At 40.4% G+C, this 23440-nt stretch overlaps 2 protein-coding genes across 2 annotated transcripts in view; both read left to right on the top strand.

The window, feature by feature from the left end:
• The first annotated feature begins 5254 nt into the window (after window positions 1-5254).
• Window positions 5255-10196, top strand: vamp5 (vesicle-associated membrane protein 5). Its single transcript, XM_034691972.1, has 3 exons — window positions 5255-5533; window positions 8643-8786; window positions 9458-10196. Exons 1-3 carry the CDS (start codon window positions 5531-5533, stop codon window positions 9614-9616), a joined length of 306 nt encoding a protein of 101 aa, XP_034547863.1. The 5' UTR covers window positions 5255-5530; the 3' UTR covers window positions 9617-10196.
• A 3325-nt stretch (window positions 10197-13521) lies between these two features.
• gcn1 (GCN1 activator of EIF2AK4) overlaps window positions 13522-23440 on the top strand; it is a 29286-nt gene continuing 19367 nt past the window's right edge. Inside the window, exons 1-25 of the mRNA XM_034691097.1 lie at window positions 13522-13550; window positions 15418-15520; window positions 15609-15672; window positions 15966-16097; window positions 16717-16825; window positions 16991-17089; window positions 17243-17377; window positions 17527-17704; window positions 17790-17864; window positions 17984-18112; window positions 18194-18244; window positions 18323-18421; window positions 18602-18775; window positions 18882-19034; window positions 19136-19228; window positions 19325-19400; window positions 19578-19737; window positions 20686-20875; window positions 21036-21160; window positions 21379-21557; window positions 21655-21748; window positions 21831-21944; window positions 22054-22252; window positions 22335-22487; window positions 23201-23379. Of these exons, the coding sequence (XP_034546988.1) occupies window positions 13533-13550; window positions 15418-15520; window positions 15609-15672; window positions 15966-16097; window positions 16717-16825; window positions 16991-17089; window positions 17243-17377; window positions 17527-17704; window positions 17790-17864; window positions 17984-18112; window positions 18194-18244; window positions 18323-18421; window positions 18602-18775; window positions 18882-19034; window positions 19136-19228; window positions 19325-19400; window positions 19578-19737; window positions 20686-20875; window positions 21036-21160; window positions 21379-21557; window positions 21655-21748; window positions 21831-21944; window positions 22054-22252; window positions 22335-22487; window positions 23201-23379 (3081 nt within the window). The 5' untranslated portion in view covers window positions 13522-13532. The remainder of the gene's footprint in view (window positions 13551-15417; window positions 15521-15608; window positions 15673-15965; window positions 16098-16716; window positions 16826-16990; window positions 17090-17242; window positions 17378-17526; window positions 17705-17789; window positions 17865-17983; window positions 18113-18193; window positions 18245-18322; window positions 18422-18601; window positions 18776-18881; window positions 19035-19135; window positions 19229-19324; window positions 19401-19577; window positions 19738-20685; window positions 20876-21035; window positions 21161-21378; window positions 21558-21654; window positions 21749-21830; window positions 21945-22053; window positions 22253-22334; window positions 22488-23200; window positions 23380-23440) is intronic.

Genomic DNA, 23440 nt, shown 5'->3' with positions numbered 1-23440 from the left:
TCTGAATTCACATTTAAAAAAGGAAGCTTCAGATTTAACTGAAGTAAGAAATGTGTGAATTACCCTACTTCCTGTTTCTGATATTTCACTGCCCAACCTCTGTGACCTGTTCTAGCTGTGCATCCTGTATTTGTTGACATGCTCTTTTTGATAAAGAATACAGTAACTGTAATCAGGTTATCACGCCACAGCTATACTCACTATCTAACATTTGTATTGGACCTCTCCTATAACAGGGTTAACGGGTCTGTTGTAGTTTGGTTTGGCATGAAGTTGTTCCAGAATAAACAGAAGACTCTTCCAAAGAATTTTAATTCCCTGCATGAGTGACGCAGATGAGTCCAGTTGTCTGTCGTCATGAATTTAGAGTCTGTGCATGCTCTAAATCCACCCAGTTTAACAAACTAACGAATGACTGTTCCTCCACTGTGCCTTTTCAGAAAACACACACACACACACACTTGAGTCACTGTGACCCATGCATTGAGATGTAAAACATGTTTAAGGACAAGGACAACACTGTTGTGTTTTCAATAAGAGGACTTTTTGAGGGATATTATACACACCTCAAATACAATGAGTTAAAAGTGACATAGAAATTCTCCAAAGAGTGAGAAACTTTGAATGTAATACTGTGAGTATAAATGTACTTTTTTGTGGCGCAGAGATGCCGTTCGTCCCTGTGGGGATATCATATTACACATATTTGTATCAGGGTGGACCAGCAAGTCACCATTCAGCTCATAAGAAGTCAACACATATTTGTGACCAAACAGAACAGTGTCCTGCAGAAGGTTAAGTCTAGAGTCCGCAGAGATCTGCTTGAGAAGGACTGGGTGAATGTGGATTAAAATGAATTGGGATGAATTGGATGCTGCCAGACTTGACAGACGACAAACAGTGTAAAAGCATGTTAACATATGTCTGATACTTCTGTTGTGCAGGTCTTCCTCTGAGAGTCACTGTTGATTAGTGGCATCCTGTGGCAGTCCACTGTGAGGGAGTGTTTCCCATTCAGCAGTCAACACGCAGAGCTATGACACATACAGAACTTCATTTTCTTATTTATTGTGGATAAAGCAACCATGTGTTTTAGTATTGTATCATTATCAGCATAGTATTGATGATGCTTGTGAGTTGTTGGTGCCAGAGAGTGGGGGGGTATGATCCAACTTGATGTTACTAGGTATCAACAGAGGGAAGGGGTCAAGTCTATGCTGGGTTTTTTTCCAGTAGCACTCTGTCCTATCCTGCTGTAATGTGCAGTGACACTGTGATCAAACTTTTCAGTCCTCAACCCCCATGATATTGGTGCCAAAGACTTGAAACCCCTACTGTCCCTCCTTCCAAGTGATTAAATGTTGCGTCATACTTATTTAAGCTGGTCTGCAGAAAATTAAACCTATATGCACATGAGGCTGTGTTTCCTGTGCTGTTCTAAATGAACCTGCTGCTACTGATGCTTTCGTTAATTAACTGTTACCTAACCCTAAACTTAGGAGTCATCTGGCAACAAAGAGAGGCAGACAACTATGGAAAGAAATTGTATTTGCAAGGTTTTATTTCAAATGTAACAACTATTTTTGTCAATATTTATAATAATGGGTGGAATTAGCAATTTTAGATTACTTAAAAAAAAAAACACATTCTCGTGACCCTTCAGAGGGACCTGACCCCCAGTTTGGGAACCCTTGCCCTACGTCATCATCAGAGGGAATATGCTAGTGCTTAGTTATGACATCCTTTATTATACTTGCTAATGGGTCTGTAGGTGGTGCAACAAGAGGTTAGCAGATCGTGGTTTTTGAAAGGGTTGCCTAACAGGTTGGGTGTAGGCCTGTGTGTTAGATAAAACTGAGTTGAGACAGCTCACAGCGTAACCCCTAGATAAAGATTTGCATATACATTTTTTTCAGTGGTTCTGTGTGAAAGCTAGTTACATGTAAGAAACTGATTTGTCTGTGGGCTTGGCATCTAGTGTTGATGACAGTGATTTGTCAGTCAGTGAAATTTGAGTATATGCTGTATGAAAAATGAATAGTAGAGGAACTGAAATCCATATTGAGCTTAATGGTGTCAGAAAGTGAATGTAAATACTCACCAAATGAGTCAGTTTAGATTGAAAACCCCTGAAGATCAGAAAAAATGTCACAAATGAAACATCTACAAAAACAAGGTTTGGATCAAAAGGATTTATTCACCATGACACTAGATTACACTGACCCTTCCACTTTGCCCCTGCAGTAAAATAAGTAATAGCCTACAAACTTTTATAAGCGCAGTTTTAAAGTAAAAGTCAGCAAATACTGTTAAAATACATGAGGTAAAAAATATAAGCATTGTATCATTGAGGCATCTTCCATCTTTGCACTCTTCCATCATAGCAGGGTGGTTCATGAACCAACTATGGGGGCCCATTCTGTTATCATGTTCTCCCTGGGTGGGTTTTCTCTGCATGGTCCCACTGCCTCCCACAGTCCAGTGAAAAGCTGGCTTGGTTATAGTGAGTCAAAGTTTTACATTGGTGTGATGTTTGTTAGAATAGTTGTCATAGGGTTACATGATATTATAAATGATCACATGATGATGTTTTAAGATTCCATGTAATTTGATTGAGTGCAACTAACTTTCATCTATTCACATACCGTTGAATGCTTTCTCTTTCTCTTTCTCTCTCTCTCTGTCTCTGTCTCTCTCTGTCTCTCTGTCTCTGTCTCTCTCTGTCTCTCTCTCTCTCTCTCTCTCTCTCTCTCTCTCTCTCTCTCTCTCTCTCTCTCTAGATCTGTGTGTGTGTGTGTGTGTGTGTGTGTGTGTGTGTGTGTGTGTGTGTGTGTGTGTGTGTGTGTGTGTGTGCGTGCGTATGTTTGTGTATTTTTGTGCACATTTAGTGTGCTGCTGTAGTGAATTGCTACCAAACAAAGCTTTGTTGTGTACTGTTATGCAATGATAATGGAGTGCTTGTCTGGGTATCTTTGTTTTGAGTCTCAGTTCTGAATTTCCAAAATAAAAAGTACGCTACTATAGCTCTAAAACAACGCAGTACAGTAGATGTAGAATTAAGGGAAATTCTGAAGTAGCAAAAAACTTCAAACATTTCAACAGTATTACTTAAACAACAAAAGTTGCATTGTTTTCTACTTTTGTTTCTCAGCTTTTGTGGATCAGTAAGACAAGTGAAGGGAAATCAGAAGCATCAAGTCCAGCTTTTGCTCACAAAGCCTCTAACAAAGTACCAACCTGTCCACAGTTGGGTGATTCTCTGAATTCAGTGCACTTTGTGTCCCACAGATTTACCTCAAAGATGTTCATATACAGTAAACCGCAAAATGCATTTTCAAACAAGAAATGGAAAGATTCATGTGCCTTTGCCAAGCAGCAACCTCCAGTCTAAAAATATGAGTCCAATGCGGAAGTGCTAAAAACTGCAGTTCAATGAGGATCCGCTTGAGGCTGGCTCTGGAAGTACCGCAAACCGCATACACACCAGTTCAAAACAGCCGATCTTTACAGCAGAAATAAACATGTTTACATCCTGGTACAAAAGACGAGTGTAGTCTGGATAGCTTATTTCTCGATCGGCACACACTGTACGAGGGGTGAATTTTTTTCTAACGTTGCAGTTCCAAAGATATTGAGATTAAGAGTCTTCCAATGAGAGGCACAGCAGACTTGATTGACTTGACGGGAACACTGTAGCTGTTGGCTAGGAGGCTCAAAGCCCGCCTCTTTATGTCACAATCGCTCCACAGCAGCAAAATGGCTGCCGCCGCCGACTGGCCTCAAAACAGCACTTCAGAAACAGATGGGTGACGTCACGGATACTATGTCCATTATTTATACAGTCTATGATCTTTGCGTTATAACAAACTAACATATTTTAAAAATTAGGTTTTGAAAACTGTTATGGGTTGCTGAGGTGTAGAGGTCAGCCAAATGAGCATGTCCCCACTGACCAAAGTATTTTTACCACTGAATATAAGTGGTAAAAAAGTAGCCAGTAACTGCAAGTTTTTTTCTGATAATATTTTTAAAGGTTAATCATTTGCCTACGGTGGCCCTGAAGTGCAAATCCATCCATCCATCCATCTTCCTCCACTTATCCGGGTCCGGGTCACGGAGGAAGATGCCTCAGCAGGGAAGCCTAGACACTCCTCTCCCCGGCCACTTCCACCAGCTCTTCTACGAGGATACCGAGGCGCTCCCTGGTCAGCTGAGAGACATAATCTCGCCAGCGTGTCCTGGGTCTTCCCCGTGGCCTCCTCCCAGCCGGACATGCCCGAAACACCTCATCTGGCTCCTCTCGATCCGGAGGAGCAGCGGCTCTACTTTGAACCTATCCCGGATGTCTGAGCTCCTGACCCTATCTATACGGCCGAGCCCAGCCACCCTGTGGAGAAAGCTAATTTCGGCCGCTTGTATTCGCGGTCTCGTTCTTTTGGTCACTACCCACAGCTGGTGACCATAGGTGAGGGTTGGAACGTAGATTGACCGGTAAATTGAGAGCTTTGCCTTCTGGCTCAGATCTCTCTTCACCACAACAGACCGGTACAGCGTCCGCATCACTGCAGACGCCGCCCCGATCCGTCTGTCAATCTCGCGCTCCCTCTTCACCCTGAAGTGCAAATCACAACGGCAAATCAGAAATCACAACGGCAAATCAGACATCACGGCAAATCAGAAAACACTACGGCGGTTTAAAAAAAAACACACAAACACAAAGTGTTTTCTGATTTGCTGTAGTGTTTTCTGATTTGCTGTAGTGTTTTCTGATTTGCTGTAGTGTTTTCTGATTTGCTGTAGTGTTTTCTGATTTGCCGTTGTGTTTGCTGATTTGCTGTAGTGTTTTCTGATTTGCCGTTGTGTTTGCTGATTTGCCGTTGTGTTTGCTGATTTGCCGTTGTGTTTGCTGATTTGCCGTTGTGTTTGCTGATTTGCCGTTGTGTTTGCTGATTTGCCGTTGTGTTTGCTGATTTGCTGTAGTGTTTTCTGATTTGCCGTTTTGATTTGCACTTCAGGGCCGCCGTATTTCCTTATCTACTTTAGCCTTAATAAAATAAATATAAGAATAAATACATAAATAAATAAACAAATAAATAAATAGTGTTATTTTATTCATTAAATAGCACTATTTAAGCATATCCCCCAGTTTATTTCTAGTCATATTCAGAAAAGTTAGGGAACTTCTCTTCTAATGGTCACATGACAAACTATGGTAATTGTAACCTTTCCTGCACTCCCCTGAACGCATCACAGACAGTTCAAAGTCCCACAGAAATTAGACGACCGCAACTTAACAGAAGTGAAAGCAAAGGGGGAGAGCTCACTTTCGTCAAAGGTGCAAAGCTAGAAAGATACCTCAAAACGTTGCTGTGGCTTCTCTCAGAAAGTAATGCGCAACATTTAACGAGGGTTAAAACCCCAGAGCTGGTTTGGTTAGTTTCCTGTTTGTGAAGTTGACTGGAGTCCTTTAAATGTTTTCGATCCGGTGACGGACGGCTTCTACACAAACACAGCAAGAGACGCTTAAAACATGGTAAGACCACGATCACTCATGCTTTATTACTTGAATAACGACTAACAGGTGAGATAGGGACGTTTTAACGAGAGACAATGCTTCCGAAAATCATGCGCATTCCCTTCAAGTACTAGTTGGCAAAGTGGACTCTGATATCAGCTGTGACGACTTCAAAATGTTGAGTATGCAGAAAATGCAAAAGGTAACAAATCTAATAAATCTACGTTTTACATCTCAGATTATAATCAAAGGCTAAATCTTTAGGTTGAATTATTGTCAGACAGAAATTAAATTAAATACACCTCAGTAAACTTTAATTTATAGCCCACTATAATTAAAATCATACATTCAAAAAGCTACTTTTAACTGAGTTTCATTCTAGTAACAGTTTTAATTATTTATTTATTATTTATTTATTATCTAGTTCAAATTTTATATATTTATTTGTCTAATTTATTTTAAGTATAGCATCTTATTTTCTGTTAATGGTTTTTTAACAGTTCGTGGTATTTTAGTGTTTTATTATCTTAGAAATATATTTTTTATTGGGGATTTTAATTTACTGTGTTGAGTTTTTTCATATTTTTTTACCTCCAGTGTTTCCTCATTAAGATATCATGAGAGCTTTTCCTCAGTTCGTTCAGCAACTCCTTTTTTATTTTTTTTATTTTATTTTTATTGTTTTTATTACTATTGTTGCATATATTGTGTTCTTAATCTTAGGATTGCGGGGTGGGTTTGGGGTCTGGGCTGGGGTTGGGATCTTTATCTTAATTTGTTCTATTTTAGGTTGATTTTATGTACAGCACTTTGTGTTACAATGTCATTGCATGCAAAGCGCTTTATAATAAAGTCTGATCGATTGATTGATGTGACCATACCCCAGGTTCATCATAGGAGCAGGAAAACCAGGAGTGAGTGGGGTATGGGTAGAGTAAAATATGTCCTTGGAATAGGCTTTTCTCAGTCTGTTAGTGAGGTTTGAATAAAGGTGTTTTTTTTGGCCGTCAACAACATCATCTGTTATGCACCTACATACATACCTCCAGCACGCTCTATTCAAACACAAGGCTTCTATTATGAGAGAAGAATACATCAGTTTTCATGACATATGGAGTATCACACTACCTTATAATGTAAAAGCTATAACATGATGAAGGTGTGGCTTCCTAGAATAATGCCAGGTACATGAATGCAGGCAGGAGGGAGGGAGGGAGGGAGGGGAGGAAGGAAGCAAAGAAGGGAGCTGGAATGGGCAGCAGTTCCTGTGTAACAACGTCACCAGCTGAATCTTAAACAGACTGTTGTTCAACCACACTTTTTTTAAAACCAGGCTTCTCAGTTACCAAACTCTGGATCACATTAAGTCTACTCCTCCTGGGTGCTCACTTGTTTGTAATTCAGAAGGTGACAGTGAATCATGATCTACACCACAGTGCTTAGAGTTTACTTGTTTTGCTCTATCTGTTGGTTTCCTGTTCCTGTCAACATCTGACATGGGGATATCCTCTCATTACTCAAACTGAAGTGTTATTATGTCCCAACTACTCTCTACATTTCCTGCTCCTAGGTGCCTGTCAATGGGGATCTACCCCTCTGTTGTTTTGCTGAGTTACTGTCCATCATTTCTTTCAGTCTTTTCACTTCTGCTGCTACATTTTTTTCTGACACTGGGAAAGTCCGGTTATTTCACTTTGCTTTCTTCTATCACAATTTATTGCTTTCGGTTCTTCAGCTGTTCAACTGCCAGTTAGCTGCCAGTGAATGTGCTCTTGGTTTCGTCTGTTTAAGAAACATGTCACAGCACGACTTGACCTAAAATCCACAACAGGCCTGTAGCTGTGTTTATGAAACAAACACAAGCCCAGTCTGATCTATATCAGCAGACAGGTGGCCAGTCTGAATATCTAGATTTGAGATTGTCACTGGACTACGTTTTTTGTAAATGTGCCCATGTGTTATTTAAAACAAAAGATTGCTTTGATTATCAAAAAACAAAAATAATGACCTTCATGGGAGCTCTGAGGACTTCAAAAACCCTGCTTTTGACCATTTTCAAGCAGTAGGAGCAAAGATAACCTGACTATTACATCTTAATATTGATCCAGCCTCATCAAAATGAAATACCTCATCTTACATTGCTGAATGCACACCATTTCATATATTACTTTAACCCTGACTGAGTGGCTTGTCAACTGATCTTTGTTCAATTCATTGGCTGATTGAGGCAGAACAGCCCAGGAGGACTGACATGTTGAAGCTACATTCAATGTAATTACATGTGTTCTAAAGTGACCAATAGGAACAAGAGCTCGAGGAAATCAGAGGTTTAAAGTGTCACTCTTATTAAAGTAAAAGTTAGTATTGGGCATGCATGTGTTCTGCACTCGGTACCAAAAGCTGGTCATGCTAACTGTGCATGTTCATTCACCTCTTCCAAATGTACAATGCATCACCTCCTTTGTGCTACTAGGTGTCTCAAGAAAAAATAGTGATACTGCACAGACCAGTATAAATGATTATGCATCTTTCTTGCACTTAAGGAAAGTTCATTAGGAGCACCCAAGCAGCAACCTCTGGTCCAAAAAATGAGTCCAATGCGGAAGTGCTAAAAACTGCAGTTCATCGAGGATCCGCTTGAGGCTGGCTCCGGAAACTGGAACCACATACACACCAATTCAAAAAAGCCGATCTTTACAGCAGAAATAAACATGTTTACAGCCCGGTACAAAAGACAAGTGTCGTCTGGATAGCTAATTTCTCGATCGGCACACACTGTACGGGGAGTGAATTTTTTCATGACACGGCAATTTTGACTATATTAAGATTACGAGTCTTCCAATGAGAGGCACAGCTGACTTGATTGACAGGCGGGAACACTGTAGCTGTTGACTAGGAGGCTCAAAGCCCACCTCTTTACCTCACAATTGCCCAACAGCAGCAATATGTCTGCCGCTGATGATTTGCCTCAAAACAGCACTTCAGAAACAGATAGGTGATGTCACGGATACTACGTCCAGTATTTATACAGTCTATGGTAGCACCCATCTTCACGGGAACAGTATAGAATGACCGAGTTAATCTACCATGTCTCTCTCTGAAATCCTGCTGTGTGTTGATTGGATAGGAGAATGGGAAGAGCCGCCTGCAGCAGGCCCAGGAGGATGCGGAGCAGGTGAAGGACATCATGCTGGACAACATGAACAAGGCTGGTGAGAGAGCTGGTAAACTGGATGACCTGGATGACAGGGCCGATGAGCTGCTGGCAAAGGTAGGATGGGTCAGACGATCTGTGAAAGTGACAAACAGCACAGTGTTCATGGTCCTCTGTGGAGACATCTGAGTTGTATGGTTTAGGTGAATGACTTAGAGTTTACAGACTCCCTTTCCACTCAGGATCAGGAAACGTCATATTGATGGCTAAAAATACACCTTAGGTGGAGCTGGAGAGGAAAACAAATGTACAATTTACATCCTGATAGTGTTTTATGGGGATATTTTTAGAGAGGTATTTCCTATTGTTTCCTTAGATGAATGAAGCAGGCTGGTCTCCCTGGGTATGACAAAGTGAGTCCAGGACATGCCACAAGGCAAATGTCCGTCCGGAGGTCAGAAAGCAGGTCACACTATTCCCACATTACCCCGCTGGCCTGTGTTACACCACATTGTTGTAAATTGCGTGTGTGTGTGTGTGTGTGTGCAGATAGATAGATAGGATGAAAATGTATCTGTTGTTGATAACAGATATGGAAACTGATTTGTCAATGCAGAAAAAAAGCATTCTTTACAGGGAAGTGTTTTCTTTGAAGACTTTTGGAGGTGCTTTAGAAATTGTTAAGCTGTGTGTAGTGTGACATCTGTTCAAGACTGTCAGAGATGTAATGACAGTTTATTTACATAACAACATAATTTAACATCATCTCCATATGTTTTTTTCCTCAGAGCAAAGCTTTTGAAAAGACTGCAAATCAAGTGAAGCAGAAGAAAAGATGGGAAAACAAGAGGATGAAAATTGTGTTCATCGCTGTCGGGGTGGTGGCCGCACTCGTTATTATCGGACTTATCATCTTTGCCATTGTTGATGGTACAGGAGGACAATAACATGATTATGAAAACAAAGTAAGACATAGAAACTAAATGACATGATGTCAGACTCAAGCCTCTCCTTTGAACTCCGTTGTATGTGAAAATGTTAGCTGTTTGAGAGCGAGTACTGCCCACACACTTTATTAGTGCAAGTCTTCAGTTGATAAGGTACCATTGATTGATCGGCTGCTTTGCTGTGATCATGTCATTGTTAATAAACATTAGAAGAAGACACAAGTAATCATGACTATAACTTTTCAACAAGAACTGTTTGGGCATCTCCCTGCTAAGACAGACAAACAAACCACAAATAATTTGGCTTCTACTTCATTGAATGTAGTGATTCTCGATCGAGGGCCCCACTCAGGAGAAAAGAAAAAGACCATTTGATGCTGAACTGAAGACGGAATCCATTTCACTGATGATTAGTTTGGTAAAATTCCCCCGACTCAGCTTCAAGAGTCATCTCTCAGGTGAAATATTCACCTTCAAATTGGAAAGATTGAACTGATGTTCTGTCTCATCAGACTTCCTCATGTCCTATATCACTTATGTACAAATGTGTCTGTTTTATTAAAGTGTATTTAAAGCTGTGTCCAAATGTCTCTTGATTTATAATTGTCTCTACATCTGTAGGTTAGATATCATTGACAGATACATGTCCCAATATTTATACTCTACTCATGTTTGGTGTTTTTTTCTGTCAAACGGCAGCTCTAACACACTTGGATGATAAAAACGAGTACACAAGCAACTTGCTCAGATCTTTCAGTTTGTCTTGAGCAGCATATCAATAACTTCAATTTAAACCTTTAAAAAATATGTTTCCATAAAAACAATATGAAGACTTTTACACCTCAGTCATCAAAAAATGCCCTCTCGGAGGATATGGGCATGTCTTTCTAGGAGATTCTGCCTTCGTCTGTATTTCTTTATTTTGATTTTGCTGTGTTCAGCTTAATTCCAAAACTCAAACTTTTCTTTTTGCAGTGATGTGAAGCATCGAAAGAATGAGCCCACACTTGCAGAGCAGAGAGGTCACAGCAAGCAGTAAAAGCATGGCTGCTGCAGCAAACTCGCCACATTTTGCGGAGGTGCTGACATGTTGATGTTGGCCTCAATCACCTACAAACAATCTGAACTATGTTTCATTTTTATGATTTACTGCTCTTGTACATCCTCTTGTGGATGGCTCAGTCACTCCCTCTCTTTTTGGAGTAGACAATTTTACTGTATATTTTCATAAAGCATGTAAAATACTCTACTCTTACATTTTCCCAGATAATCTTATGGGAGCGTTGAAAAAAGTCTGAAACTCAGCATTTGGAAACCAAAAAGAACGTTAGACTTTCAAATAATGCAAGTTTGTCATGGTTCAAAACTAAAACATTTATTATGGGTAAGTTAGTATTGATCTTGGAAATAATTTTGGCTAATGTTGGCCTCTGATAATGCCTGCTGTGTCATTTTAGCCTCCTCTTAGATCCATCAAAATGACGTCAGTTGCATTCAGGAGCTCTCTTAAAGGCATCTTCTAAAAAGCAGCATCACATTTTTAAGCTGCTGAAAGAGATGAATCTGTGAAAAGAGAAGTGTTCTGGCCCAATTTGGCAGAATAGGTTTGAACTCCAGGGTTCATAAGATGTGGAATTAGTTTCCTATATCAAAATAAGCTTTCATATATGATACTCTTCTGATCTTATGAGGACCCATTGCTGTATGGTACATCAATGAAGAACAAATGTAAAAAGGCTTTCCCACACACATTTGCATGCTTACATAAACATTCAGTAACAACCTCTGGTTTCCCTCTGCCTCTACTAATTCTGTTCTGAAGTCCACGGAAGAACCACCCTGAGTTGCCGTATCCTGCCCTCGGCTGGTGAAGGACTGCTATGACATCCTGAAAAATACATACTGTGGTATTGAGCTCCTTGCTCAGAAAAGATGTGCTAACCCCCCAAACATGATCCCAATGGAGGTGGTGCTCCAATTTGTAGATTAAGACTCATCAGAGACATATTAATTAATTAAAAGAACAGAAAGGTGGCAACCAAATCAGTACAGAAGCATTTTGTAAAAATATTACTCCTTAGAAGATAGGACAAAATAAACTACACTTATTCTGACATATTTTGAAGGTTCAATTCTGCATTTTTTCATTCGGAGAAACAATTGAATATAGCAGAACAATACGCTACCCCAGGAACTCCCTAGGGTCATCAACGTCTCCACAGTTTAGCTTGTTCCAAGGTCAGAACTATACAGGACTACAAAAGCACGCACCAGCAGACTGGGGAACAGCCTCCTAAATACAACACTCACACTAGTGTAGTTCAACCCTGTGTGTCATACTTCAGGATCTATTTCTGTCTCCTCTATGATTTACTCTTTCTATTATTATTTTTACCACTTGCTACCCGGCTCATATTTTTACTATACTTCATTAAATTTGTATTACATTTCTGTGTTTTGTATCTCATATTAACCTTTCAGATGGAGCCAAACAGCTAAATATTTCCATATGTTTGTACGCACATTGGCAGTGAGGATAAAAAATCTTGAATGTTGAAGTAATCACTATAGAAATGTAAACTATATATTCTGAGGCAAATCTATGGAAGAGGATTGGGTCCACTAAAAAAATGTGTGTGTGGCAAATAATAAATATAATTAAGGTGTTATATCTGTTTTTGAATTTTGAGATTTAAGTCATAATTCTGAGTTTTTTATTCTCAGAATTTTGAAAAATAATTCAAATGAAAATTAGATCTAAACATTTTGGAAGGATATATTTCATTTCCTATATTCTGGTTAGTATTGATGTAAAGAATCCACTCCTGGTCATATATAGTGAGAGACCAGATTTTGTGCAGTGAGAAATTATTTTGTGTTACACTGTCATTTACCTCTATTATACTCTATGTTGATAAACTGTGTATTTTTTAACTGTGTTGTAGTAATTAACTGTATATGGAGGAACTGTGTTATATTGATTATATATATGTGGGTATAGATGCGTTAGTCATCTTTCATTTGACTACATGGCAGCTACTTTGTGACCTTGCATTATGCTCTGTCTTTCTGGGTCATTATCTATGATTCACAACCACAAACTGTCTGTAAACTTCTCATATTTAAACTTCTTGTATTTCAGAATCAGAATCAGAAATACTTTATTTATCCCGGGGGGAAATTATTAAAGTTGCTCCAATACACAATAAGTAAGCATATCAAATAATATTAATAGAAGAAGTAATTAAAAAGATATAAATAAAAGTACAATGAAAATAATGATAAAAGTATGTAAAGAAGACAAAATAAGCTATGTAGAAAATAAATACATGGTTGAAGTCCCTGGAGATCAGGAGGCACTCTGGTGGTCTGTCTGGAATCTGTGTGTGCTTTTCATACTGACTCAACCTGGTGCAATTTTATCTATGCAATAACAAACCTTACTATCCATTCATAAGACAGAAGTGTACATAGTGTATATACTGTATATATCTTATATTTACTATATTTAATTTTATTGTATTTTATATTCACCTTATCATCATTACCATTATAATTTTTTCTTATTATTATTTTTTTAAACTATATAAGCACATTGTTGTATTCTCCTGTCCCATGTTGTAAGCTGTACAGTATAAATAAGCTGCTGTAACAATCCCCAAATAGGGGATCAATAAAGTACATCTATCTATTCGCTGTGTACACTGTTTTTTGCGATCACTGAACTAATCATGCATAAATCATAAAGTAATCTGAACTGAACTGAACAGCTTTTGCATGTTTTATCGAAATATCTCAACAAAAACAATGTTTTGTTTTGCTTTCTTTTTAAGAAAAAAAGAAATAAGCTTTATTATCACGCAGTTTTGACCCGGAAGTGACAACAACAAGTCCTTCCTGTACCGGGACCGGCAAGATGGCGGCGGACACGCAGGTCTGTGTGGCTATGTTTCTAAAGTATCGTATCCGCTTATGGAAAGGACCAGGCGTGTAACAAACCGAATTCATCCTGTATTATTTACCGACTTGTTAAAAATAGTGTCGTGTTTTGATAAATAACGAGAAAGTCACGTTTAACATGAAAACAGGTCTCGAGCAGGCTTCAGCGTGACGTCATGACTCTGTAATGCATCAGGATCTCACGTTGGCCTCCGAGCAGGGTCTAAACCTGGGTCTGAACCTGGTCTAAACATAAACCTGGTCTAAACACTGAGTTCCGGCCTCAGCTGGGGCCGAGCTGCTCTTTCGTTTAGATACAGCTTTAATGATTACTGACTCATACGAGGTTGAAACTGACTGCTCTTTATTGGGGGAGGTTTGGAGTTGAGCAGACAATCAGTGTTTATGATGATGAAGCCTTCACGTTCAGTGCATCAAGTCATCTGTGACTGCAATGCAATGAAATGTGTAATATTTAAATGTCAGTGGCAGATGCTGACCAACTGGGCGTTAAAGACACTAAAAACTGCAACCAGAAGAAGCAACTTCACTCTCTAAAAATCTAGTAAAATTATTTCCTTTCACTTGATTTCAAATGATTTAATTCTAGGGCCACGCCAACAAAGTACATGAAATCTATCCGTATTGCACTACAATTCTGTTGTCTGCAAATATTAATCAAATGCAATAACAAAAGCCCAAAACTGACAGAAAACAAATACATTGAGAAACACTTTAATAAATATCTAGATCTTCTATCCCTCATGAACGTCTTTAGACAATTATTAAATATCTGATGAGGATATTTTGAAATCTTAATAAAAACTAAACTAGTTTGCATTCCCAGGAACTCCCTCTGTGTTTCAACAACTGTGTAAACTCCACTAACACTGACATGTTCAGCTGAAGGTCTCGAGTTTACAGGGTCACTTTTAAAACCGTAACACCGGGAGAGACGCATTCACGGTGAGCTGAGAGAAGACTACTGTTACAAGCTGCTAAATCAAGAGAATCACAGCTTCTTCTTTTGAAAAGTACACACACATACAAAAAAGACAGAACAAATAAAAACAAAAGAAAGAAAGAGAAATCAAGAGAATCACAGATGTGTGTGATGTTATTGTGGACGGCGGGCGGAACAAAAACACTGCGGTTAATCTACCAATCAGACACGTTCAGCATTGTAGGTCCCGCCCCCTGAAAGATCCTGGGACCTTTGAACAGTACTACCCCCTAGCAGGGGCTTTTTAGGAAGATTATCTACCCCTGAACTAAATTTAGACCCTGGGTCCACCGGTCGAAACGCACGCAATTCAGGGGTAAAGTTCCTCTGGTTGAAAAACGCTTTAAATCTCTTTAGGTTTACTCTCTGAAATGTAGAACCAGACTACTTCCTGTTTAGTATAATCCTGATTGTGGTCCTAGACAGTACACCGATTGTAAAGCATCTCTTCTTGTTTACTATACTAAAGACCACTTCACGAGCAAGGACCACGCCCCATAAGGATAGATCAGAAGTTTGAACATTTAATGAGTTATTTGCGCGTGGTGTGGCCCGGCAGAAGGGGACTCAGGATGGGGGTTCCGCCTCGGCGAGCTGATCTTGAACCCAGGCTGTACCTGGAATTAGACAAGGGCATAGAGGAAGTGAGCACAAGTTGAGTAGAAGGGGAGAATTGAAGCAGAGTAAGGTGAAGGAGGGTGGGTTGAAGAATCACAGACAAACAGGTGGAGTAGGCTCGCTACTTGTAAGTAGGGTAAGAGGGTGTGGTTTAGACAAGGTCCTGCTCCAGAATTTAAGTTAACACCTTAACTTCCTTTGCTTGGATCAGTCATGTTACTATATGTCACTTTTGTTCCAGGTTTCAGACACGCTGAAGAAATTTGCTTCAAACGTGACTACAGCAAGTGTGAAAGAGCGGAAGGAGATCTTCAGAGAGCTGAGACAGTGTATTAAGGACAAAGGTACGTTTATATTATTTATAATTTTAATCTATTTTTAAAGAAAGTGCAAATCAACTTTAAAGCTTCTTCTCATACGTTTGTCTCACAGAGTTACCGGAGCCTGCCGTCAAAGGACTATGCAAGCTCTTCTGTTTCACTCCACACAGATATCGGTGAGTAGCTGTCACGACTTTCAGCCATGAGAATAAAAACTTAATGGAAACATCTGAAAACTGTGTTTGGTTTAGTTATGGTTAGTTAAATCTAGAAGTAAATTCTCCCTTTACAATGTTGGATCTTTGTTTTTACCCTTTATGTGAGAAAAATATACATCTATACATGTTTTATGGTCTGTACTTTGTGCTGCTCTAACTGTGTTTTATTGCTACATGTAGGTGTTGCTGTTATTAAGAAAGAACTCTGATTGTACATTTTTTGCATTAACATTGATGTGTATGTATCACAGGGATGCTGCATCACGTAGAGAGCTCCTCTTAGTCATCGCCCAGCTGGCAGAGAGTCAGCCCAACATCCTGGTCACGAGCCTCCTTCACTGCATACTTAACAGTGGAGTTATCAGCAAGAATGGAGAGCCCAGGTACTGTTCCAAAACTGAATGTTATAACCTTTATCTGTAAAGTTTGCTGCTGCAACACTTACTTAATCCTCACATTGACAGAAAAGAATCAGTGCATCACAGTAGTTCTGTTGGTAGGGGTGCAGAGGATTGCATACGTCAAATATAAAAAGCTGCATAATTCAATACCAGACTGAGCTTAAAGTTTTACAGTGCATCTCCATGGCGCATACACACACTACTTAAACCCAGTTTTCCTTCCACTGAGACTCTGCACAGAAGGATATTGGCAGTGAGTTTATTCGACACCATGATCGTTCATCTATGAATCAAATGGGACCAGAACCATAGTGAGTGGTCTGTACGGATCATGGATTAACTGTGATCTGTTGCACTAATACCTGTTCTCATAAGATGCTACATTTTTAGGGTCAAATCTTGATGAATATGATTTCAACAACATGGGTCCAACCATAAAATACAAAATCAACTGCTTGAGAAAAATAAAAGAAGACACATTCAACACAGTCAACTGCTTGTAAGAAAAGTAGATGAGTATGTGTGAGGACACGTCACCGACTGCATATCATCCAGGTCATCCACGCTCTTTCTGTTATGCTTTCTTTTGTTCTATGTGCAGTAAAAGTACGGGCTCTGCTGCCTTTGTCTGCCTGTCCTGGACCTGCCTCCTGGTCCCCAGTGTTTTTTCTGCCCCAGAGAAAAGAGAGGGACCCATCTGGAAGAAAATGGTCAGTAAAAGAGTGTCACATTTTATATCTAGTCATACAGTTCTTACTGAGGCGGGAGCTGATGTCTTGGTTAGCTGTAGAGTCTGCTCCACAGAATTTGACCACGTTGTAGAAATGTTTTCCTCTTGATGATGATGATGTCACTTTTGGTCTGTTTTGGTGTAGGTGGAGGTTCAGAGCCTTCTCGTGGCTGAAGTGCTGGGTGGAGCCAAGAGCATGGCTCAGAAATCAAGCCTCAAAAGTCTCAGTCACCTGTGGGTGGAGGTAAGTGCAGTACACAGGTGATACGTTGATCTTGTTGGAGGGGACGACTTTAACTGGTGATGTGACTGAATTGTTTTTCTTTCACTTCAGCCTAAAACCAATATACTGTTCAACAGGACATAAAACACCAACTTATTTTGTTGTCTTTAACAGAGCTCTGGACTGGTCGATGAATACATCAGCACACTATTGAGTTTGGACCAGAGCCCCACCACTCTGGCCATGCTGGGGGTGTGTGTAGACTTTTGCACCACCCAGAAAGACAAAGCTACAATAGAAAAGCACAAGGTGATTATAAAACTCTGTTATTAGTAATCTTATTCATGTTGTCTGGAAACAGCTTAACTTGGTAAAAGACGTTAATAGTCAAATGTTGTTTTGAAGGGGTTCTTGTAATAATCTTATATTTATTATCAATTGTGTAATCTGTTTCCCAGAGCGCCCTGTTGGACTTATACATAAAATCAGTCCTTATGAGCAAAACCAAACCACGACCGCACGTTTTGGACAAAAGTGGCGCTGTGCTGCGTCACGTGTCCCACTCAGAGTTCAAGGAGCAGCTTCTCCCGACACTGCAGAAGACAATGCTGCGCAGTCCGGAGAACGCCATGCAGAGTGAGATGTGCTCAGCTTCGTAGCGTTGGTGTCATCTTTGGCAGCTTTCATACAGGAAATTAAAATGTTGTCTGTTATTTTGCAGCTGTTTCCTGTCTCCTGTCTGCTGTGACTCTGGACCTCAGTCAGTATGCCATGGATATTGGAAAAGCCATTGCGAGTAAGGCCTTAATGCTTGCTCAGTTATTTTTTAGTTGTGGATGCTTTGCTCTGCGATAAATTATAATGGACAGACTGCAAACTTCGGTGTGTATAATCCTGGTGTGGTCTTCCTTTCAGGTCAGCTGAAAGCGAATAATGCTCAACTGATGGAGGAGGCGGTCCAGGCCATGCACAACCTGGCACAGCAGTGCAGTGACTCCTCCGCCATCCAGGACATCGTCACACACCTCTTCAAGATCCTCGGAGGTTAGATCTAACTCTTAGATTATGACATGGACTCACTCGATTAAGACTCTGTGTCCTGATTCATGATGTTTGTCATTGCAGGGTCTGAGGGAAAGCTCACAGTCGTTGCCCAGAAGATGAGTGTGTTGTCAGGTGAGATGCTGTGGAAACACACTATGATCCATGGGATGGAACTGCGAATTAATTAATGAATAAATACTGTTGTTCTAGGGATTGCAAGCTGCAGCAACCATGCTGTGTCAGGAACCTCCAGCCAGACTCTCAGCTCTGCAGTCACTGTCATGTTCATCCCTTATTTACAACAAGAAGGTATAATTTCTCTTCTTCTTACTCTGTAGAATTATCAAATCTAATTGTAGGTGTGTTGTCTTTTATAAGTCACAAGAAGAGCATTTAATGTACATTTCCAACTTCAGTGTCTTATCTTTTTTTCAAGAGACAGCTCTGTCTCTTGTTGAGTCTGGTATCAGATTTGTTGTTTCTTTGTAGTCCATGAGGGCACCCTGGTGCACGCCGTGTCTGTGCTGGCCCAGTGGAGCAGCCGTCTCACAGTGGAAGTCCCAACTGCTCTGATGGATTGGTTAAAGAAGGCTTTCACCCTGAAGACCTCCACCTCGCTGGTTCGACACGCCTACCTTCAGGCAATGATTGGGGCCTTCAGAGGTCAGTTACACAACCTTATGCTTTTTATGTAAAATATCTTCATCCCTGGATCGAGACTGCCAAGCATTCACCCTCTCTGTCTTATGACCTGTTCTCTTGTTTTCAGGCGACACTCTGGCTCAAGCCTCAGACTTCACTCCTTTGCTCCTCCAAATAGTGGAGAAGGCAGTTGCACAAAACTCCCAGCATGCTCTACTCGCAGAGGGAGTGTCGGCCTCTGTGCTTTTGAGTCGCCTGGCACAGCTGGAGTCACAGTCAGGTGAGGCTGGCAATACAAACACTTCCTCGTCCTGACCTCTGGAGCTCTTACCAATAAAACAGAAGAAGTGACGAGTGTTGTTTGTTTCTGTGTTTCTGCAGAGGCAAAGTTTTCAAGCTTTTGGAACATGATCTTGGACGAGAAGAAGCCGCTGTTCACCACAGAGAAGTTCCTCTCCCAGGCCAACGAGGAGGGTAAATCAATATTTCTGACTGGCTTAAAGCTTTTGATGGTTTCACACTTTGAAAACATGAAATAACAGGTTTTTTTTCTTTCCACCCTTTCTTTAGCTCTGCTAACAGTGCTGCAGCTCTGTGAAAGGCTATTCCTGGACCACGCTCACAGGCTCAACACCAACAAATCCCAGTAAATCAAAGCTTTTTATATACAGAGAATCTGGCACACAGTCACAGGGTTAAGCAGTAATACTAAGGCACTGTTTTATGACGTATGAAATAACATTCAAAGATTTGTCCTTACTGTTTCTTGCTCTTCTCTGCTCATAATGACTGTTTCTTTGTTCCTGCTTGTGATTGGTTGTAGGATGTATCATCAAGCCACTGTTGGGGTTCTGCTGTCCCGAAGCTGGCGCGTGAGGAAGCGGGCACAGCAGACCATCAGGAAGCTTCTCTCCTCTCTCGGTGGTTCAGGTCTTGCCCTTGGCCTTCTGGCAGAGCTGCGTGAGGTCATCAACAAACACAAGGTAAGGACTGCAGACATTAGACGTTTGGACTTCTGCTGCATGGCATCATCTGAGTCTTTCCCCTGCTTTTTCTGTGTACTATTGGCTGTTACTTTTCAGTGAAAGGAAAATGCCACCAAAAATGTCTTTACAAAGTTGGTCGTGACTGATGGAATCAGTCGACCTCTGCAGCTTGATCAAGGGCCGTGTCCACTGTGGCGTTTTTGTTGTGCTGGGAGCGCCCCCGACCTCACTTTCAGAGCACTTCTCACCAGTGTTTACTGTTGCTAGGTTAAAAAAGTTGTCCTTGCAAGTAGTGACCGTTGGGTCTGTTTTAAAATGCTCTGTATGCTTCATACTTGCTTTCATTCAATGACATATCATTGAGGAAATGTAAAAACAAAAATCGTGTCACAGCATTAGCAGTAGCTCTAAACTTGGGAATTGTACCACAAAGAAACGTGGGAGATATGTTTTCTCCTCCGTGCAGACCTCAGCCATTGTTGTTGACAAAGTTGATATCAGAAGCCCCGCCCCTTCTTGTTTCTGATTGGCCGGTTATCAAGAAATGACATTGATGAGCGCGGCAGTGTACCGAAAGTTGAACTGTCAACTAAGAGCACTGAGAACACTGAACGCAACACGGGATCACATTTGGTTTGAGTAGAAAATAGCCACTTCCAGGGCCAAAAATGACACAGCACTAACCCTAACTGAGGCCATGCACTGCTCACTTAAACAATTCTCTTGCAAAATAATGCAACCTGAATCTGCATTCTTAGGTGTGTGAACATGTGAAGAGTCTTATGATGGAATCAGATTTCCTATTGAGATCTGGTCTACACATATATTTTTAATCAACAGCTACAAACATACACTTTTGAAGCAGTTTTCAGCATCTTTTCATTGGTGGGTTTCTGTTTTTATCTCAGCCTCATTTTTACTGACTGTTTGCTGTAAACTTTTCAGATTTTGCCCCAAGATGCCGTAGCATCAGATTCAGGAGAGCTGACTGAGCTGGGTCGCAGCTATGTTCCGCCTCGTGTGTTGCTGGATGCTATGTGTGTAGTTTGCAGCTCTGCCAGCCAATGGAGCGATCCCACCGAAGCCGAGAATTTGGCTATGGAGATCCTGATAGTCACTCATCATCCATCTTTAGGTACAAGAATAAGTTGCTCTGTATTAATGTATTCATCTACTGTCCACTTGTTAACCTCACATATTTTCCCTTGGCCAGTTTTAATAGCTCATCAACATTTGCTCAGGTGATAGTGCATTGATCCTCCTGTCCTCCTGACATCTCCTCTGTTCTCTTTCAGTTGAAGCTCGTCGTGGTCTCTGGCCTATCCTGCTCCACTCCATGAACATAAAAGCTGATGAGTTCATCGAAAAGAATCTGGAGGCTATTATGCCACACCTACTGGAGGTCAATGCTGAGAACCAGGTTAGAGACTAACACACATCCCACAAGAATACTGCACTTAATAATCTGACACGGATCTGTGGATAAAACAAGGCTGATGAATGAATGGATTCAAAATGTTTTAACACTGTGTGTAGAGGTAAAGAATGTGTAGAACATCTCACAGAGCATTAGTGTTTGACTCAAGTGTATATTCGACATGCTACGAGGGCACTAAGTTGTCACGCTCTTCTTCTCAGGCCGTGAAAAATGCAGTGGGTGCCCTCTGCAGCCTCTCCCCAGACAAGCTGTTGCCTCGGGTCATCAGTCATGTGACTGAGGGGCTTTCAAAACCCGCTCTACTTCAGGTCACCAGGGAGGAGTACGCCATCATGCTCACACCTGAGGGAAAACTATTTGATGACAGCATCATCCAAAGGTAACACTGTTACAACATAAAAGTGATCCTCTTTTCTTCCTCACTCCCAAGAACGACTAAACTAACGAGTATCTTCTATCTCCGTTGTTTGCTGTAGTGCTCAGAAGGAAAGCACCAAGAAAGCCAACATGAAGAGAGAGAACAAGGCCTACTCTTACAAGGAACAGATCATTGAACTGGAGTTACAAGAGGTAAAGTGCTCTTTCCACCATCTTGTTTTATTTTGTGGTGCAACTGGGACTCAGTTTTGTTTGTTTTATCCGGATGTGACAGGAGATAAAGAAGAAAAAAGGCATCAAAGAGGAGTTGCAGCTAACGAGCAAGCAGAAGGAAATGATGCAAAACCAGCTGGAAAAAGAGGCTGCTATCCGGAAGAGTCTTACAGAGGTATGAAGCTACACCACTCTCTGGAGCGATCTCTGTGAAATGAACATCTGAAGCCGGGAATTATTTATGGGTCCCTGTTAAGCTGTTTCGAACCTCTCATTTTCTCTAGCTGGATGTGGAGCTGCAGAGTTTGGTGGGTCTGCTGGAAGCCATCCTAACAGAGGGACCACCTCAGATCACCAGAGAACTCCCCCCTGTCCTGCAAGTCCTAATCCCTCTGCTACAATCCCCCCTGGCTGCTCCACGCATCCAGCAAATCTTCCTAGACATCGGGGTGTGCCTCATGCCTAAACACCTCCATTCTTTAGGTACATGGTTCGTCCCTGTGTGATGTTGTGTTGATAAACATTGTCCAAGCATCTCATTTAATGCTACTTCTTTTCCCTTTAGCCGTGCTCGTGGGACATGTGACGTTACGCCTGCTGAAGCCAGAGTGTGAGCTGGATGAGGCGTGGGAACAGGAGGACCTGGACACAGCAGCCAATCGCACAGTACTATTACTGCACAACCACACTGTACCACAAAGAGATGCCAAAACTGTTGGTGAGCACAATCACTGAGACTTATTAGATATAAAAAAGTTGTATGGTCAGTACAAAATGAGGGATTGTTTTCTTTTTATTGAATGATTCATTATTTTTATTTATTTATTTGTGTGTATTTATTATTTAATAATATTTATGTTTATTTATGTATTAAATTATGTTTTTATTTATTCAATTATATGTATTTGTATATTTGATAATATCTATTTCTATTTATTAATTATTTTTATATTTAATTATATTTATTTATATGTATTTGTATTTATTTATTTATCTATCTATCTATAATTATATTTATGTACTACTCTTAATTTATGTCTATTTATTTAATTATTTGTATTTATTTATATATATACATATTCATATTTATTTATCTACTTTTTAAAATTCTCTATTTATCTGTATTCATGCATTTATTTTTTATCCATGCCTTCAAAACCAAGATGGTTATTACTGTTAAAGAAGACCATGAAAATATCCTTTTATATAGTTTTGAAAATGTGAAGTTATAGTCTTATGTTGAAGAAATTTTCAAGCCAACATTTTATATGAAAAACGTATTTTTTATTAACTTATTTGTCATGATAACATATTCTAAGACTAATAGAGACATTTCGATAAAAGGCCAAACTGCTCTCACGAAGCGTAACTAAAGAGTGATTTGAGAATTCTGGGCGATTTTGTTTATTGTATTGTTGTATTTGTCTTCAGATTGGGCCTGTCTGTCCGCCCCTGCCTTCTCCTTCTGCTTCCCTCTCCTCAACGTGATGCTCAGGGACTCTTCGGGCAGCACTGAGGAGACAGAGAACCTGATGGCCAAAGCCTTACAAGTCATCACTGAACACTCCCAGCTCCGGGCCGCGGACAGTGAGGACTTTGCTATCGACGAGGTACTCATACAACTTCTACAGTTATATCTCACCTGTCATATACAGTCTTTTATTTTAAGTG

Source organism: Notolabrus celidotus, chromosome 9 (assembly GCF_009762535.1).
Source record: "Notolabrus celidotus isolate fNotCel1 chromosome 9, fNotCel1.pri, whole genome shotgun sequence".
In the NCBI taxonomy this organism is placed as follows: Eukaryota; Metazoa; Chordata; class Actinopteri; order Labriformes; family Labridae; genus Notolabrus; species Notolabrus celidotus.
Note: the sequence above shows the minus strand (reverse complement) of the source record. Positions and strands in the feature narration are given on the sequence as shown.

Excerpts from the sequence above, each read along its gene's own strand:
- vamp5 (XM_034691972.1), top strand. Across the intron at positions 8,787-9,457 it reads CCGATGAGCTGCTGGCAAAG|AGCAAAGCTTTTGAAAAGAC; the intron begins GTAGGATGGGTC and ends TTTTTTCCTCAG.